The 19,562-nt window shown below is 42.8% G+C and overlaps 1 protein-coding gene across 1 annotated transcript in view; it reads left to right on the top strand.

Annotated features, from left to right (window-relative positions):
• Positions 1–17,855, top strand: part of fam222aa (family with sequence similarity 222 member Aa) — a 49,148-nt gene extending 31,293 nt beyond the window's left edge. The window contains exon 3 of the mRNA XM_030143710.1: positions 10,803–17,855. Within this exon, the coding sequence (XP_029999570.1) occupies positions 10,803–12,271 (1,469 nt within the window). The 3' untranslated portion in view covers positions 12,272–17,855. The remainder of the gene's footprint in view (positions 1–10,802) is intronic.
• Positions 17,856–19,562: the final 1,707 nt, after the last annotated feature.

Below are 19,562 nucleotides of genomic sequence, written 5' to 3'. Positions count from 1 at the left end.
CCAACTGACCACAGCACAATGTTGAAATCATCGCTCCTGTGGGATATTTAACTACAGTTTTTGTGGTTTGCTATTCTGGCTTTATCTCATAAAAGCCATCTTTATGAGTACTTGGTGCATTGTCATTTTAACTTACATTTACCATGTTATATGTTTAGGTCCAGGGTATGTTATTGCTGACCTCTGGATGCTGATTATAACTTTTAACCCTTATTTCTTTTAGGCCACTGAGCTTTTGGGATTTTAGAAAGAATAATATTCACTTCACGAAATCTGTAAAGCAGAGTTGCATCAAGGAGCATCTTGGTTTTAGTTAAAGTTGGCTTTATCATCCCTTGTTGCTATGAACATTTTAGGTAAATCTACACAAGAAATGTGATTTGATGAAGTGATGAAGGGGATTTTGGTTCTTTCAATCAGACAGATGAAGCTTCACAATCTGAATCAGAATTTAACAGAATGTACAGAGCAGCTCCACACAATTAACCCAATCCAGTGTAATATAGACAGAGCAACAATATAGGAAATAGATATTATATACCTCTCCTCTCCTCTCCTCTCCTCTCCTCTCCTCTCCTCTCCTCTCCTCTCCTCTCCTCTCCTCTCCTCTCCTCTCCTCTCCTCTCCTCTCCTCTCCTCTCCTCTCCTCTCCTCTCCTCTCCTCTCCTTGGCATGTGTACTGCAGCGGAGTGCCTTGTTGTCTGTGCAGTGTTAAATATTAATTGAGAATCAGTGGAGGACTTGTCTCCTAAATGATAGAACAGAAGGGCCCAGGCTTGCCTCAGGCAGCCTGCAGGCGCCTTTCTTCTTCCATTTACCTGCAGGCCTGCGCACCAGCACTTCCTCCGGTCTGACAGGCCTGCCCAGGCGCCTCCAGCCTCCCCTCTTTACTCCCTCTCTCCCACTTTTTCCCTTTTTTCCTTGCTTCTCTGCTCACTGAATTGGTTCCTTTCTTATCTCTGGGTATGCTTACAATTTCTACCTCTGGTCTCCTTTACCCCAAACCTCTGTGTGTGTTTGTGTTGTTGCTGTGTCCATTTGAGTTTGTGCATGACTGCAAATGCTGCTGGCTCTCGGTTGAACATGTAGCTCTTTGAGAAAATAGTGTCACAGCGTGGCATATTCTCTAAAAGACAGGATACAAAGGGCTTGACATAAATCTTTCAGGTCAGGATTTTAGCTTGTTGTATTTCTTTCTTGGCTTTGTGTTTGTGTGCGTCACTCTGTCTCATCACTGAATGGTTTAATCTCTGTTTCTTCCTCCTAATGTTTCCCCATAACAGGCATCAAAGTTGGTCTTTCTTCCTACTCTGAGCCTCAGTCTGTTGCTCTCTATCAGCCTTGTCATCTGGAGAGATATACTGAGACAAAACAACTGCCCTGGCTCCTTCTTGGTGTACTAGCTTGCTGTTTTGGACAGGACCAAAGTTAATAAGGCTTCAAAGATTTGTTTTGGAAAATTAAACCACCCTGACCTGATGTTGTGTTTTCTCTATAACTATTTGCACTTGCTTTTCACAGAGTTCAGTGAGGGTACGTTATGATGTGGCAGGGCTGAATGTAAAATGGGAAAACATAGTGAAGGAGGAGAGGGCAGCAGAGAGGCAAGGATATAAATGGAGGAGAGCAGGGGGTTGGGCTGACTTTGATGCCATAGGAATGAGTTCACAGGCTCATGAGCACAGGCCTAATCGCACATGACAATATCGGCTGGTGTGCCAGTCGCAACGCATAACCACCCCGCTGCTTGTGCTGACTCGGGGTATTTGCTGATAAAGCTCTGCTTTCTAGACCATGCTGTATGCACAATGATGGTGGCCCAGGCAGGTCTACAGGCTAGCTCATCACAAGCAGCCCACAACCTGGGGGCTCGGTCCCTCCATCTGAAAAACACCATGCACTTCACTAAGCCCTTTGGCCAGGCTTGATTATTAAACATAGAGCAGTTTTGTGATGAATATAGTTATATTTTTCCATTTATATTCTATTATGTTGGCTATGCAGGTCCATAAATTATTGCAAATGGAAAAAGCCCAGTGAAACTTTAAATGAGGTCAAGGCTTGGAGAGACTTCGTTCAGTGAAATATTCAGGGTTAATATTTTTCTATTGAAATGTCTTTTCTCAGCTGTTACTGGAACAAACTTGCACCCAGTTCTTTTTGTTTGGCTGTTTTGTTATGGAGTGCAGTGTGTGGTGTGTAGACTGAAGTTGCCCCAGTTTCTGTGTTTGTTTGGCGAACGGTTGTCCCACAAAAGGTCTGACATGGTCGCTACTGGCCTGCATTCCTTCATGCTTCAGGGTGGACCCCAGCTATCTACTGTGGCTTTTTTTTGTAGGACCCCCAGCTAGACTGTAGTTCACATTTGCTGTGCTCTACTCAAATACAAATGACCAAAATATGAAGATGTCTGCCTAAATAGGTTTATCCTTTTTCCTTTTAAAAGCTATGTTCACAACAGTTAGTTCTGGTACTAATGTTTTAATTCCCCAGAGTGGCAGCAGGTCTGCTCTGATGGTGCCAGTGGTGTTAATGGGGCAAGAATGCAGGACAAGTGCTTTCCCACGCTGTTAGTTTTCTTCTGCTGGGCGCATTTGAGACAAGGCTCTGGGCTGGCTAGGCTCTGCTAATGCAGCCAGAGTGCAGACAAATGGAAAGTGACACTTGTGTGTGTAGAATGGTATTTGTGGTGACGCTTTGACTACAGATAATAAAGTGTTCGCCCTGAGGTGATTTCGCCCAGCAAGCACCCCAGATGAAACTCACTTACTCAGAGAGGGAGACAGAGAGGGGGATGAAGAGACAGAGAGGAGCACAGAGACAACACAGAGAGGTGGCAAAAATACAAAAAGGTTGAAGAAGAGAAAGAGCAACATGAAGGATAAGAAGCCTGTAGAGAGAGATTCAACCATTTGTCATGTCAGTGCTTTTGGGGCAGACCTTTCTGTTCTTGTGTTTAGTAATGCAGTGTAAGATTTTAGGAGAGATTTTACAGGTCAAATAACTTATGTTGAGATTTGTCTCTGTGCTTCTTCCTGTTTGTCATGGAGCTACTTATCTAAATAATTCATCAGCTGTTTGAAGGTTCAGTGTATAAACCTGTGCACATGTGGTTTAGTGGAGGTTTTGTTGGAATGTGTTTTCTGCAGGAACCTTGTCATTTATTGACATTTTTAAACTCCATTTCTGGCTGTCACACTGATTTCTATGTAGAGGACTCTGATCATTTTTTTCTGGGAAAATCCTCATGTTTGCTCCTGCATTCTTCAGTGCCTCACTTTTGCTCCTTTTCAGCAGAACACGGACTTCAACACAAACTTTATGATAGAACAGAAGCACATGGGTGTCTTAGATGATGAACATTAAAATGGAATATACTCTACCTGGACAGAGATGCGGTTGGTGTCCAGATTCACAGAAAGAAACTCCAAACTGTCCTATTCCAATGTGGCCATTTCAAGATGTTATTTGTCTTACACCATGAAATAAAGGTCATGGATGCATTATTCATATTTATGTTTTATCATGATTAATGGTAATATGCATTATAGCAACTAAACAGAAAAAAATGTCAGGTTTAGCTGTAGGGTAGAATGTTTGGATCAGCTGTGTGTGCCTGGTGTCTCTGCCTGTGTCTTCTGTCTGCCAGGCCATGTGTACAGAGGAGTCCTTCAGGATCAATCTATTCTCAGTAATTTCCCCTACAGCTCATAAAAGCCAGGTCTGTCTGGAAGGAGCATGAGGTAGTCACATCAAACCAGCTAATTAATTTTCATGGCTGATTCAGTAACATCTGGCTTTAGAGATAAATTCTAACGAGAAAATGTAAACATGACAGTGTCCTAGTGGTATAATATTTCATGTTTCATGGGAGAAAACCTTTATAATGTAGGTCTAATTAGCAGATTTGTTAGGACACATTGTCCACTATCATTTTACTCAAAACTGTAATGGTCTTAAAATGTTAAAATACAAACACTTTGCCCAGAAATAGAACATCCATGGAACTGGATCTTGTTTTTCTTTTTCTCCGTCTTTGTGTTATCTACACCTGTGGACTTTATCTCTGTCTCAGTGTACTGTATTAACCGCACACGTGGACTGCTTCACTGCATGCTAACTAAATGACCTCATGCTGCAGTCTGTGTGAGGAGGAAGCCCGATTTAGGCTCTCAGTTTGGTGTTTCTTCCATCTGCTTATGCAGGAAATAGATTAAATCTTAAATGAGATTGGCTTTAATGAAATGAAAGATTAGATTTGGGAGTTTTGTCCAAGTTTTTTAGAATCTCTTTTAATGATTAAATCCATTTTTGACATTTTGCCATGTCTGTGTGGCTGTGAAGGATCAGTGTGCAGATTGCTTTAACAATCTCATTATCCTCTTTGCTATTTGTGAAACATGTTGGCAGGTTAAAAGCCCAATATGTGATTGCAGCATGGCACCCTCTGCTGAAAAATTTTGTCCAAATACTGATTTTATTTACTCAAGGATTCTCTTGATTAAATGCAGTATATACAAAGTTATTTAGTGTTTAGTATTGATTCACAAATAACACTCTGTGCCTCTGACTTGTGACTTACACACTGTATATGTAGGCTGAACCTGCATTAAAATTAATTATAGATCCTAAGACAAACTTACAATAATGAAATTAGACAGAGGTGAAGAGCACATTTCCTTTTCTACTGTCTTACAATATGCATTTGTTTGATGATTATGATGACATAAGCAGCTGCAAATTCAGACAGCTCTATCCTCTGAGAAATCATTGCAGTTTGATTTTTATCTTTGCAATTATAGATAGCAAAGGCCTGACAAATAATTGCCTTGGTTTTTTCCCTGTGTTGTTGCACAGAAAATCAACCTTGAGATGAACAGAGGGAGATGAGTGTTCCTATAAATGGCTTTTCTGATATCAAGCGAGCAGCAGGGTTCCCTTTCCCCTCACATGCACTTGAATTGATTAGTACTCTGGCTGAGGGCATATTCAACATGTCTGCCCCCTGCAATGCTGCTCTACCCTGTTGATCACTGGCTCATGCATGTGCTTCCTCTGCTGCCTCTCTCTTCAGGAAGCTCCTGTGGGGCACTGAGGCTTTGATTGACTGGCGGCCGAGTCCACAGGACGCCTCTATTATTATCATCTCTACCTCGGCAGAGGGGCGGGGGGCTACGTCCAGGGGGTCTGGCCGACAGCCCCTGCTTTGTGTGCCCGATAGTCAATTAGAGCCAGCGCACTGCCGGAGACGAGTGGGATGCAGGGTTAATTGCAGAGGACCAAACAGCTGGCTCTATCAGGGCCCATTGTGTTTGCAGCAGTTGTCACGGCAATTGAGGCCTGGCTGTAATCGCTGACTAATCAGCCCTGTGCCAGATGACACCTCCATTAGCACAAGGCAGGTATTGTTCAGGACGCGAAGCTGCCTCTGGCTTCCCCCCGCCTGCCCATCCTTTTATAACCGGCTAAGGGGAGAGGATGTCATAGACCCTGATCTTATCTGCAAAGAGCTAAACAATAGCCTCAGGTCAAGGGTTCCTCCTTGGAACAATACTGTTGAATCAGCCCCAATCTTGGCTGCAACACATTTGAGAGGTCAGACTTCTTTCTAGCTTAGGGATTCTGACATGAGCAGTTTAGGGACCATGAATTGTCAATTTAAATAACTTAATTGCTATTTAATTTTCATAAAGACAAAGTGGCCATTATTGGTGGAATGTGCTATCAAAGTGTGAAAAAAAGCAGCACCTTTCATGCCTTACGGTTTTTAAACACATAGCATCAAAAGTCAATGCCATAGTCCATATTTGTTGCACCCTTGTTTCCCACAAAATTATTGAATTGAATAAAGGGACTAGATCCACGTGGGTTAAAGGGACATGTGGTGCATAGTGGCTAATACATTCATGTTGACTACTGATAGCTAACACTCACATTTAACTATAACAGTCTCTCCCAGTGGAAATGGCTTGCAGTGAGTGTGGCTGAGGCTGGACTGCAGATGACCTCCTGTTTTCTTTGATGTTTCTGGTAATCTCTGCTCCTGGTATTTGGCCTTCCCTCATCCCAGACATCTCTTGTTTGTTTGGTCAACATGTGTACTGTGTATTATGCAACCGTTGTTCTGTAAAAACCTAATTGCAGTTCAACCAAACAGTACTCTCCCTTCATCTAAATAAGCACTTTTCCCCTGTTCACCAATGCACATGGTCAAAGGGGATCAAAGCATGTGGTAAGTAGGGATGCAGGCTTGCAGGAGTGAGTGAGAAAATGCCGAGGGCTTTTTGATGTGTTGGAGCATTTTCTCCACTAATAAGAAGAAACTTCTCCAACCTGCTCATAATTTTAGAACACTTGGAACACTAATAAATGAGAGCAAGGGCATTTCAGGCTGTTCTCTAAGTTTTTCCTCTGCTTATTCATTTAAACCTCTAATTAAAATGCAAAGCATTCTCATGGTCCTCTGGATTTGGTGCTGCACTCTCACACAGCCTCTGACTCCCTATCTCCTTTCCCTTTTTCTCCACTCCCCTGCTACACCCCGCGCCTCCCCCTCTTTCCACCTCACCTAACTCCCTGCTCTCATACTCTCTCTGTCTGCCTTTGCTTCTTGTGATCAACACAATTTGACCTCTCACTTGGAAGAAGTGCACAGAATTTAATGGATTTTTTACAGTCTAATCTAACCAGTTCCCTCTTTATTGCTGTTTTGTACCCAGTGGACCTCATCTTTACCAGGCCTCCCCCCCCCACCATCTCCTCCACTCTCACACCAAGAAAATTAGTTCATCAGAATTCAAAATGTACTGCTGGCTAATTAAAGGAGTGTTAATTGAGTGTTCAGAATTGGGTACCCCCTTCACCAAATGCACACAGATACACACAGACACACACATGGGTGCATACACACAAGCACACATGCAATCACAGTGACAGCACCGGGTACACCAAGGACGTTGCGCTTGGGGAGTTTCATGCCAATCAAAAATGGAGAGAAAGGAGAGTGCCCATCCTCCAAGTGAAATGGGATTTCTAGATCATATCATGGCCTACTGCAGCTCAGTCCGGCTCTGTGCTGCCATGTTATCCTATCCCAGCCTTGCTATCTCTGTCTGACCGCTGGAGAGTATAACACTGCACAGATAGCCTCACTCACTGTGTGCATCGTGCTAATGAGGGGTGGCATTTAGAGATGTGCTGCTCTGACACATGGGCATTGTGTGCCAGGCACTGGGTGATTAAGGACGAAGGTCAGCCCATTAATTGCCTTCCTGCCATCTCCGCTCCCTGGCGCATGATCTCCCAGAACCAATGCATGTGTTTGTCTGAGCTTTTATCTCATCTCCTATGCAGTTCACTCATATGCTTGGTTTATTTACATTACCTTCCAAGTGTTTTTTTATTTTATTTATTTATTGTAAAAGATGTGCAAGCCCAGGTTTCCCTGTTCATTTACTATAAGCTGTTTCATGTAGTTGTGAGTGCACATAGCCTCCCACTCTGAGGAAGGGAAAAAGCATATTCTTCCATCCCCAGGGGAAATAATTAATCCTTACAAGGCTGTCGCATGTCGAAATGAAGCGAGTGTGAAGCATTTAGCCCAGGAGGCATTGCAGGCTGTCGCCCGCACAGGCACCTGTTGTTGTCCCTGCCCTACATTTCATGAGAGAGCGCTGAGCAGAGGATAACAACATGCTCCACTGATGGCAAATGAGACACACAACTGCAGATGCAGGTTTTGTGTATGTGTGTGTGCGCATGCATGCGTCCTTACAATTTTTGTGCTTTCATACATTGTGTTTCATGCACAACCATGCTGGAGAGTATGCACAGGTGCAGGAAACCCCCCCCCCACTTCATGAGGAGGTGAGGGTTCACACAAAAAGGCGGTTTTGACTGCCTCACAGGGTGTTTATCAGTAAAGACCATCTGTATGCTGCTACTCATAGCTATGATCTACTGCAACCTAAACCAATAAGTCACAGAGTGCCAACCTACAAAGAGACCCTATTCTTTAACCCCCATGTCCTCACTTATAGACTTACTGCTCTGAAGGAGAGAGATGTGGAGACCCTGCACATCAAATACACACTGTATATAACACTGTGTGTATGTGAGTGAAATTATGCTCCGGTTTGTGGCCATACTTACTGTAATCAACTTTGCTATAAAATTTATACCATGGAACTTTTTAAAGAGGAAGCTGGAATCAGAAGCATCCAGATGCTCATTTGCCTCCTCCTCCTCCTCTTCTTCTTTTATGCCTGTGGGTTCTAATAACCGGAAGCCTTTGTGGAGCTGAGATGGGTTTTGTAGGCCTGAAAGGCCTCTAATCCCTGTGGCCTGTGAAGTGTGAAACCCTTTGATGCCAGGTTGGTGTGCCAAAGGCTCTGCCTATTGACAAACAAGGGCCAAGCTGGGAAAAGACGGAGGGAGAGGGCTTTCTCCTCTCTCTCAGAAGAAATGCAAGCTCAGGCATGGAAAATATGGACTCAGTCAGTGAGAAGGAATAGAATTAGCCACCCTTTAATGAATTTCCTGGCTGTTTTTATAGTTTTTTTCCTCATGTGGCAGTAATTAGGTGGAATGATGGGCATATTGCAGCTGGGGGCTTGTAGAGGCGGCAGGGCATAGGCCCTTGATATGCCTGAAAGCCAAGTATCTTTCCTCATTTAGACCATGTGATGATCAAAGATGTTTTTTTGCCCTCATGTAAAGAAGATCAGAAAAAATACTGCCATTCCATTTGCATGTGGACCAGCAATGTGCTTTGAAATAAGCGTGTTTTTCTCTTCTGAGCAAATGAAATAAGTCTTCTGTCATTTTTCCACTGCAAGTCAGAACATCAAAGCAAATGGCACTGCTGTCATCAGGGAAGCAGAGCTTTGCCTCAGTAAGGTTGATCTCAGATAGGCTGGTCTGGCACGCTCATACTCGCCCATTAGGATGGCAACAGCACCAGGTTCTGTGACTTGTGCTCACTGAGGCCACAGTGTTTTATTTTACTAATTTAAATGTATGGCTTTTCTGATTGAGAAAGTATTCGGTCTATGGGATGTACCAAAATGGCTAGTCATTGAGTAGTACTTGGACTAAATTTGGCTTGGGATACTCACAGTCTCTCTCCTCTGCTGTTAAATTCCCAATTTATTTCTTTTATGATATGGATCTTGTAGATTTAATCATTTTCACAGTTGGAAACCCATAGGGTTGTTGAAATGAACTCCCCACGCTATCTGTAATGGGAGCAAAGAAATGAGAATTGTGACTACTTGGCTGTGGAGTCTTCAAAAATGATTTTGCAATCGGAGAGGAAATGGAGTGTCCTAGTCACAGCCTGAACCCTGCAGACTCCTTAGGTCGCCAGGACATTTGCTGACGGCACAGTTATAGCAGTTAATTTTTGTGCGTTTTGTTAGCTTTTGCATAAAAATGTCATTTTTGAAGGGGTTGCAAGTCATTTGTGGCAGCTGATATATTGCTTGTAAATTGAGTTCTTTCCCCCACCCCCACCCTTTTTGTTGCACTGAGCTAAGTAGCCATGAAATTGCCTGAATAATGTCGTTTAAATCCAATCTCACCGCGGCCCCTCACCTCCATGCCCAACCCCCAAACAATGACACATGGTGGGTTTTTTTAGAAATTGCCATTTTCCTGTTTGCCACCTCAATTCACAATGGCCAAGCCTTGGCTCATTGAGCGAAGGCCATTGCTGGTCTCACTCGTCTCTTTCGCTGCTGAATTGAATTTTGGGATGGGAGTGGTTTCATATGGCAAACTGTACACAGCATTTACATAATTTATTGCAAAGTGATGGGAGTCTGTACCTGCCTTATTTACATTCCATCATGTAGTGGTACAAAAGAAGGAGAAACATGCAATCACAATCTCATTAACAAGCCGATATTGTACACTTAGGATATTAACACACTAATTTGATTTTATATTTGTTTTTGTCTACATATGTCTTTTAGCATAAGCTTAGCTCCAAATCTCTTCTCACTTTTATCTGTAACCAAGTTTGCACATAACAGGACTCTATCATTCTTGACTTGGCTCTGTTCAGATGTAGTTCACCTTAACCAGGCTAGTAAATCCCCACAGATGTTTAATTGGTTTTTGTGAGGGCCTCTCCACGTACTCCTGGATTGAATAAATGTGGAAATTCTGTGGCCAAGGGTAAGACCCAGTAAGTGATACCACTTATAAATCTCAAATGTGCCACTGCAATTAAACACACTTTTATCCCCTCCCCTTCGTCCCTCTTTGCCTCGTATCCAAGGCTAACCCAATTCAATGCTAAAGAGAGTCCGAATTAATTTCACAATGCACTGATTTAACAGCGCCTAAGGTGCCAGGCTTTTGACAGAATGAGTTTTAAAAAGATCCATTTGTCTAGGGATGAACTTCCACAGGAGGCTTTGAAAATAAGACAGAAAGAAAGCTCAAATGGAGGAGGGAAGTGATGGAGCACAAATGAATGTTAGTCCTGATTTAAAATTTATAAACTGTTTAAGTTGTTTTTGCTGTGTATGCCATTTCCCTCTGGTTTTATTTACCTGCTTTGGTAGAGCACTGGCCTCCTTCAGTCTGCTTTAGATGCAATCACAGTAATGCTAGGAGTTTTTTTTTCTGTTGCAGCAGAGTAATGGTTATTGCAATTGATTGATTGATCTGACTTTGTGGCCGCTATTGCTGCAAGTCCTTTAGATTTTTCTGATAATTAAAGCCCTGGTCTGATGCTGTGCTCGGCTTTTTGTGTTTCATTTCACTCATGATTTTCTCTGTTTTGTGTCTTGCAGGTGAGCTGGTGGTGCCTACACATTCCCCCCGCTACCCCACCGCAGCAGAACTTGATGCCTATGCTCAGAAGACGGCCAACAGCCCTCTGTCCATCAAAATTTTTCCCACCAACATCAGGGTCCCCCAGCACAAGCACCTTAACCGGACTGTGAACGGATATGACACAACAGGGCAACGCTATAGTCCCTACCCACATCTTCACACAGGAGGCTACCAGGGCCTACTTGCCATTGTCAAGGCCTCTTCTTCCTCCTCGTCATCATCGTCAGCCTCCACATTTGTCCCTTCAAAAGGAGTTCTCAAGAACTCTGAAGGCAGACGGACTAAGCTTTCTCCAGCCCACATAGCTGTTGCCCCATACCCACCCCCTAGTAGTAGCACTTTAGCCAGTGGTCATGGCCAAATGGTATACCACACTGGGCCCTCAAAGCCTCCAGAAGGCCCTGGACTGTCAGTTCCCCCTAATGTCACTGTAGCTGGCTCAGTGATTCCTGTAACAGGGGGTCGAAGCCTGGCCCTGCCTGCACAGTCCAACCTCCCCTCCATCCAGAGCATCATCTACCAGATCAACCAGCATTGCCAGGCCCAGGCACTGCAGCAGGTGTGCCAAGGGGCTGCCACTGCACCATCAAATACTAGCCCCTCCAAGCAGGGTACTGCTGTCATGGGGGTCTCTTCTAGCTCCTCAGGTGGAGGCTATGTGGTAGGAATGGGTCACCAAGCCAACATGGTGTACACAGCTCCCGGGCTACCGGCTCAGAATGCGGAGGCAATGAAGACTGGTGTGTATGCAGATGGTATGGACTATATCCTTTGGCAGAAGCAACAACAGCAACAACAACAGCACCAACAACAACAGGCTGTGCTCCGCATGTACAGCGGAGGCAGTGGAGGAGGGGGTGCGATCAGCAAGTCTCCTGAAACATGTGTTCCTGGAGGAGGGATTATGGCTGCCCAAGTCTCCTCCTCTTCGTCCAGACCTTATCACCTGACAGCGAGTGCCAGTGGAGGAGGCGGGCTGGACAAAGTCAGCTCTTCCCCTTTGAACTGCGTGGGTATGCATGGAAATTTCTCAGTGGGTCAATACTTTGCCCCGCCATGGAACAGTGTGCTGGTGACACCTGACAGTGACTGCTACAACCCCCAGGAGCTTTTGGGCACCTCCACAGGAGGGCCAGCCACGGGGCACAGAGAGCTGGGCTATCCCCATCACCATCACCACTACCACCATCATCATCACCACCCTGCAATAGACAGTGGGGGAGGTTTGTGCTGCAGCCTGCCCAGCAAGAGCATGTGCAACACGTCTGTGCTGAGCAGCAGCTTGCAGTCTCTGGAGTACCTGATCAATGACATCCACCCACCCTGCATCAAGGAGCAGATGCTTGGCAAAGGCTATGAGACTGTGTCAGTGCCACGTCTGTTAGACCACCAGCATGCACACATCCGCCTCCCCGTTTACAGATAGAAGGGGAAGAAGAGGAGAGTGAGAGAATCAAGAGCTGTGGATTTGCGAAAAAAAATATAGTTACAACAACAGAGATGTTTTTGGGGTACAGTTTGTTGAAACTGGCACTGCTTTAACCAGTGTGGGAGCTTAAACAAGAGCAGTTTTTGTGCTGTGTAACCCTAGGTTTGGTGATTTCAAGTCGAGCTGTGGGAGTCCCAAATATAAAAGGTGGTAGAGAGTGCTAGTGGGAGAGAAAAGGGATTTCAAGATTCTCCAGATGTTCCATTGTGTGGTTTGCCAATAGGAATTTTGGATTGATTTATTTTTTGTTCTGATTTTGTTTTGTTTTTGTTTTGTTTTTTAATTTACTTGCCTGAACTTTTTTGATATAGCTTGATATGAAGTGCATAGGCCACTTATATCCCCCTTCCAAATACAAAGAATGAAGCTACTGTGTAGGTTGTCACTGAAATGGTCTTAAATGGGCCGGGGTTTAGGGCTGCTCTCAAAATCCAAATCTTTGTAACAGTGCACAGACATATACAGCTGGAAAATACATATACACACTCACACATATACAGACAGAAATGTACTGATACATGAGAAGAATTAAATAATAGCCAGTACTTGGGTGTTATGTACAAGGATCATAAGGTTGAATTAAAAGGATAGTACAATATTAGTTATTATTGCTGTTATAATTGATACAAAACTTGCACTGCTTGAATCTTGTTAACTTTGACGTTTGGAATTGGGTAGTTTGGATATGATATATTTAAGAAACTTGAAAAACTTGAACCTATTTTTTTGTTGTTTTATATATTTGTAGGTATATTATATGCATTGGCTGCTATGGGGAAAGTGTCTCAAATGCTTTTATAATTTTTTTTTTCTTTCTCATATTTGTTTTTTTGATTTAATTATTCCTCCTCAAGCTAATGTGCAGTTTCTTATGTCCTGGTGTGAGGCATAGTTGCTGCTTTGGTTCTGTAAGAACCTGGTTGGAGAGCTCTTTTTCCTTACCAACACTGGAATCTACAATAAATCTTGAAATACTTATTTAAAAAGAAAATGTTGCAAAAAATACAAGAAAAATAAATGTTACAATGAAGAATGTGATTGGGGGGGGTTATCTACATAACCTTATGTGTATGTTTATGCGTGTATGTGGCTGAGTGCATGCGTGTGTGCATTTTAGTTTTTGTTTTTCAAAATCCTCAGACTTTTTTTTTTAATTGTGTTTTTACAAGATTTCTACCACCAAGACTGAAAAACTGATTCACCAGTCCCATGAACATCATATGTGAGTTATGTACAGGATATTTTTTGCAAATCTAACTCCCTTTTATTGGAGACTTTTGATATTCTCTGGAGCTAAAATAGAGATCAAGCACTCCCTTATAGCTGTAGTTACAAAGCTGCATCCCTCTTTCCTGTCAAGTGTTATCACAGTGACAGAATAAGGTGGGAATAAATGCAAGTTCTATTTTGGGGGTGCTATTCACCCCTAATCCTACAAACAAAAACAAAATGAAAACAATCATGTCCTGTCCTCCGGAGTCAGATGAAATGAGACGAGGCTCACTGCTTTTTCTTGTCCATTTCAGCCCCTGGTTAAGATGCATTTAGCTTGGGCTAGTCTTAACTTGATGATTCAGAGCAGTGAAATATTTATTATGACTGTGAGATTCCCTTGAATGTACTGCACTTAAATTACTGCGATGTTTTATTGCCTTGTGGGACTCAAGTGAAAGAGAAAAATTGGATCAGTGCAGCAGTCCTCTGGTCTTAAATTAGCATTTCTTTTGTCAGTCAAATTTCAATGGTAAATTGAATTTATTAACTGAAGGGAGAGCTGGAGCTTTGTTGTGGGGAAATACTGGCATCAGTCTAGATTTATGAAGTGCAATTATTATGACTGTATTAACATTTTTCTCTGAGCTTACACCAAAAAATGTAAACTACAGTTGTCAATACATTCCCAATGTACCACACCCCTAATCCCTATCCTTTCTTTTTGTTTTGAGGTGTAAAATAAATTTCTTTAAGAATATATTCAGAGGCCACATCTTGGCCTTGAAGTCTGTCATTATTTTTTATGTCCTCTAGAGGTTATCAGGAAATTGGACCTTTGTTTCAGCAGGAGTGAAATCTAGAGAAAAGAGAAATATGGAGTGTAGACCTTTTACTGTACTGTATCTGCAAGACCTCTACCACTGAGAAAATCAGCAAAATATAATTGATAATCTTTTCATTGTTTACACTTTGGCCATCCAAAGAAAAAGGACAGACAGCACTGTTGGGGAAAAAAAAGAATAATGTACCTATAAATATTGAAGATATGATTTGAGTTAAGAGAGAAGCTGAAAATAAGGTTTCTTTGATCATTTGCACTCCATAAATAGATTTGTTTCTCCCTTAAGATAACCCTTGCTTTATCTTAACTATGAGCCTTAAATTTTGTGCTAATGTGGTGTTTGTAGGCATGCTAGTGTCTTTGAAGGTTGACAAAGATTTCAGTCTAAAGAATACCAAGCCCCTTGGCTTTAAATTTGCACAGTAAGCCTCCTTAACATTCCAGAGAAAAATTTTCATGTTGTTTCAAAAGCTTAATACCCCAGCCACAGTCTGATTCCAGCATATTTTCTGTCTTGTAGAAATATTTTGACAGATTTACAGATACATCCCGTCCCTAAATCCCCTCCGTTTGGCTTCTGCATCCAAGCATTAAACCCTGTCACATGATGTTGAAGTGAAGAGGAGACACTTGAGGCAGTGGAGTTTCTGGTGTCTGGCCTTTCCCACCAGTGGAGGTCTAAGGCACCAGGGCTCTTTGCTAATGGGAATATTGGGTGACGCCTGGCTGCTGGACACTGCCAGTGGGGAGTATTCATTCACTCAAAGGGTTGAAACTGAACCCTTTTCAAATAGCAAGGGATTTGCTATAAGGTACTGAGAGGAATCAGGAGATTTTGACCCGGAATACCGAAGTCATAATACAGAATACCGGCCATTTTTAAGAATACACAGAAACATTCGAGTCAAACTTGCATGTAGTTTTGTTAGATGTAAAGTGGTATTTTAACACTTAAAACATATTTTCTTTGTGGCTGTTTTTCTACTGTACAGGCTCCAAACTGTCTGTGCACTGGTCCTTTACACACATTAATGAGCTCCTATTGATGGGATGCATCTTAGCCCTGCAACTCTGGTCCATTCTGCAATTCCCGATTTGGACAATGGACGCTTAGCCCATATTAGGATAATAGAATTAAATTTCAAATAGATTTGTGCCTGAGCTGATCCATGCACGGCTCACTCAGCTGCAGAGGCAGAGTGGCATATGGCATGTCATTATCTAAGCCCACCCTCCCCCTGTCCAGGGCCAACAGGGTTCAGCAGTGCTTAAACAAACTGAAGGTTAGGACTGGCTGGCTGGCGTTGAAGGGGAGGACAGCGGGGTTTGTAGGGGGGTTGCTAAATCACAGCCTCCACAGCGTCTCAGAGGGCCTCAGCACCGCACCATGGCGCCTGGGCTCAGAGGCCTGCTTTAAAAGCTGGGCTGTGTTTGATCGAGGGGATTTGTTTTCTGTTGGATTATACATGGTTGCTCCCTGCCTGGCTGAGGGGCCCTGTGCAATGTGACAGATCTCAGCACAAAAAAAATAAAAGGAAGAGGGAGAGAGATACAGGGAGGGATTTTGGGGTCAGAGAAGCCTCGAAGCATCAGTAATCAGGATAATTGCCGTGTTCCTGGTGCTGATTTCATTCTCCCGTTTGGCTTTGCGGCCTCATATTCAGATTGAATCTTAAACTCTGGAAAAAATCACTGACAGACTTGCTGTGCCTCAATTTACCCAGTTCTCGTAGTGAATTCTTCTATTGTCATTTAGTTTTGTCACCATATTTTATGTTTCACTGCCCAGGAAATGATGAATTACACTATCCAAATATTTAATGAACAAGGGCATTTAGATCTGTAACTATCTCTGTGGCTTCAGACTATGGACTGTTTTAATGTTTTCAAGGCCAATGAGACGTGGACATCTGAGGGCAAAGTGGAAGGGCATGAACTTATGCTGGTTCTGGAAATCCCTTCGTTAATCCCAATAAGTCCATGAAGACCTTTACCCAGTGCAAAGGTCCGGTTGCATTTATGCACCTTAAATACATCTGAGTGGGAAGGAGATGGGACAGACCTGTTCAAAGCGGGGTCAGTTCTTTCACTCGCTAAACCGAGGGGATGGGAGGGGATGGAGGAATAGAAAAAATAAAGGCAGCTGCTCGCTCTGTAGAGTCTTGGCGCTGCCTCTCTAACCTACAGATGACAAAGGGGGGAAGGGTGGGTGGGTTGGGTATGTCCCCTCCACACTGCTTTGGTCAACCTCAGTCATGTCCCCTGGCTGCCCTTGGGCCCCTGGGGCTCTCATCATCTCACAGTTCTTCCTGGCATTCCTCCTTAACATCTACGGACTGGTGAAGATAAAGTCATGTTAGTTCCATTGTGCTCGTACCTAGCAAGAAAATACTTTAATCAATAATTCAGATGGTCCTGAAGAGGTCTGTGTAGTTAACCCACCAGCCTTATCGCTGTATTGCACAATAACATGAAATGATTTGCCACAGAGTAAGAGCACATTGCCATCTCTTTAGTGCTGCTGAGAAACACTGGATGGGTCACATGTGAGCAACATGGTGTACATGATGTATTTTTTGCTTCAGCATCTATGAAATCAGCACAGACCATAACATTTATCAGGATCTTGTTCTTAAGGCACAGCCCCAGATTCCATATGGAAAAGGAAAGGCAGCAGGTTGTAATTCCAGGAGAATATGGTTGTCTTTCAGCTATGTACGTTTGGCTGAAAAACTTTATGGCCTCCAAATATTCATCTAATTTACATGGTGGGTATATTGCTGTATTCAATCTACACACAAAAGTCTGGGGATTTTGCTTTTTCTTCCTGTTTCCGTTAATGTTTGTGTGGCTCTCAGAATGTTCCTGTGGACAAACAGGGCTGTTTTCCCGAATGATCTCAAATGCACCAATGCTGCCAAAGTCTGAGGGTGCCGCAACCTTGAGAAAATAATATATATGGAAATGGGAAATCTATAAAGCATCTCTCTTATTGTTCTCCCTGCAGTGTTGTATTTATGTTTAAAAATGATTTTGTCTCCTCAGGATGAAAAAATGTAAAGAATACCTTGCTTTTTTTTTTTTGAAAATGATAATATATGAGTCTTAGATTTCGAAATAAGAAGTCTGAATATAAAAAAAAGCTGTAAAATCCTTTAGTCGTGGGGTTTTCAACTTTTGAATGTGCCTACAGCCAAGCATCCCAGTGATTGCTTACCTTCTACCCCTTTCCAGTTCTGCAATCTCTTCCTAATCTCCCCACAACCATCATCTTCAATTTGCTGAAACTGCCACTGCCCCCTCCTCCATCCAAATGACCACAGTAGATCTTTTGTCTGTTCCCTGCTTTTGTCAATCTCAGGACTGAAATTTTCTTTATTTTAATGTAGATGGTTGGTTTTCATTTGATCTCTCCTCTCTTATGTATTATTGTTTGACATAAGTAAATAAAGCAAATGACTTCTACGCCTGTCCCACAGACTTTTGCTATACTTAACCCCAGTTCACAACGCTGTCTTGTGTCAACGTCGTCTTAAACAATTTTAAGACTCTGGCCTAGACCTTACTGTAACGAAGGTAAGCATATTAGTCTTAGGATTCACTTTGTACATCACAGCCATATGCTAGCCTCTACAATCCTGTTGTTCACTTGACCCTTTTCACCTCTGCAGCTCTATATTATGCCATCATCAGGCCTCCACTGTTTATATAGACTCTTTTCTTAATGTTGTCATAAGAAAATAACTTCACATTGGGCTTTTAAGCAATCAACAAAGAAAAAAAGAAGGAACATCTGTATGCTGTGCGAATGATGATTGAGGATTTGGAGAAACTGCTCTTTAAGCAAAGGCGAAGCTGAGCTAAGTCTCTTTACACGCAATTTACTAAAGTGGCCAAGACAAGGTGTCCTTCAGAACCCACAAGCACAAGCCATACAGTAAGGGAAGCTGCCTAAATAGCATTTTAAACTGGATTTGTAACAAATCAAAGCACAGACAATCCCATCTTTGTCTCTTTTTGTAGCTGACACTGACATGCTCTGTCCTTCTTTCCTAAAGTACGTAAACTACACCACATTTTGCATTATGTTTATATACTTGACATTGTAATATCAAGCTGGATCAACAAATTGAATGTATGTTCAATATGTTTTCTCTCAGTTTGCCACAAATTTTACAGCCTATAAGTCACACTCAGCCTACTTCAAGAACACAACATAGTGCCAATCTAAATATTTAATAACAAAGGTATCTTCAAGAACTCAGTGTTGATGCTTTTTCCTCCTTTCTCTCCTAACTCATAACCTCTCCACCCACCTAAAACATCAGATAAGCTGCAGACTGATGAGCCAGCCGCCTCCACCAGAGCGTGTGGTACTGGGAGACTGCACACTGATTTCATACACGCTCGCCCAGACAGAAAAAGAGCTCCGTGGAGCAGAAATGCTTCTCTTATTAGCAAAACTCATTCACCTGCACGCCACATTGAGTCCCTGGCAATTTCACAATAAATCATGAGAGATGCCTTCAGAGGCTGGGCAGCAGGCTGACGCTCTGTTGCGGCCGTGCCCTCGGCTGTCAGTTTAGACACTCTGAATCATTTCAGGTTCAGCAGCCTCGTTTCATCTTAGATGAACTGAAAGGTCATCTCACACGGCACCTAACCAATATGTCTGTGACTCCTCATCTCCCAGTGCTTCCAGTGATTGCTCATTCCATTTAGAAATACCACACCTTGGTGAAATGTTTCACTGGGGAGCATGGAAGGAATTTCAAGGAATTAGCTCAAGGGAGAAAATTAGCACTGACTTAAACCTTTGAAATAGCTGAATGGTAAGCATGAATGAAGGCCGCCTCTACAGTTACTCACAAAATACCATACATTTTGTGGTTATTTTTTATGGTCATTTGTGGTATGGAGTGTTTACATGATCTTTATTTGTTGAAGATGCTTTTTAAAAGCCTTGCACCTGTCTGTGATGTGTATACAACTACTTTTGTGTAGATAGCAATAGCAGACCTGTTCCATGAGCTGGATTTGACGTTTTAACTTTTAGTCTAATCATTCATTGATGATCCTCCATCTGCCTGTGCTGCTTTTTGAGTTAGTCAAATGATCCATGCGGGTGTACTGGGTCAGGCTGCCAGACCTCAGGTAGATAGTTAATGTTAT

The sequence above is a fragment of the Sphaeramia orbicularis genome, chromosome 9 (assembly GCF_902148855.1).
Source record: "Sphaeramia orbicularis chromosome 9, fSphaOr1.1, whole genome shotgun sequence".
Classification (NCBI taxonomy): Eukaryota; Metazoa; Chordata; class Actinopteri; order Kurtiformes; family Apogonidae; genus Sphaeramia; species Sphaeramia orbicularis.
This window is presented reverse-complemented; position numbering and strand designations above follow the sequence as displayed.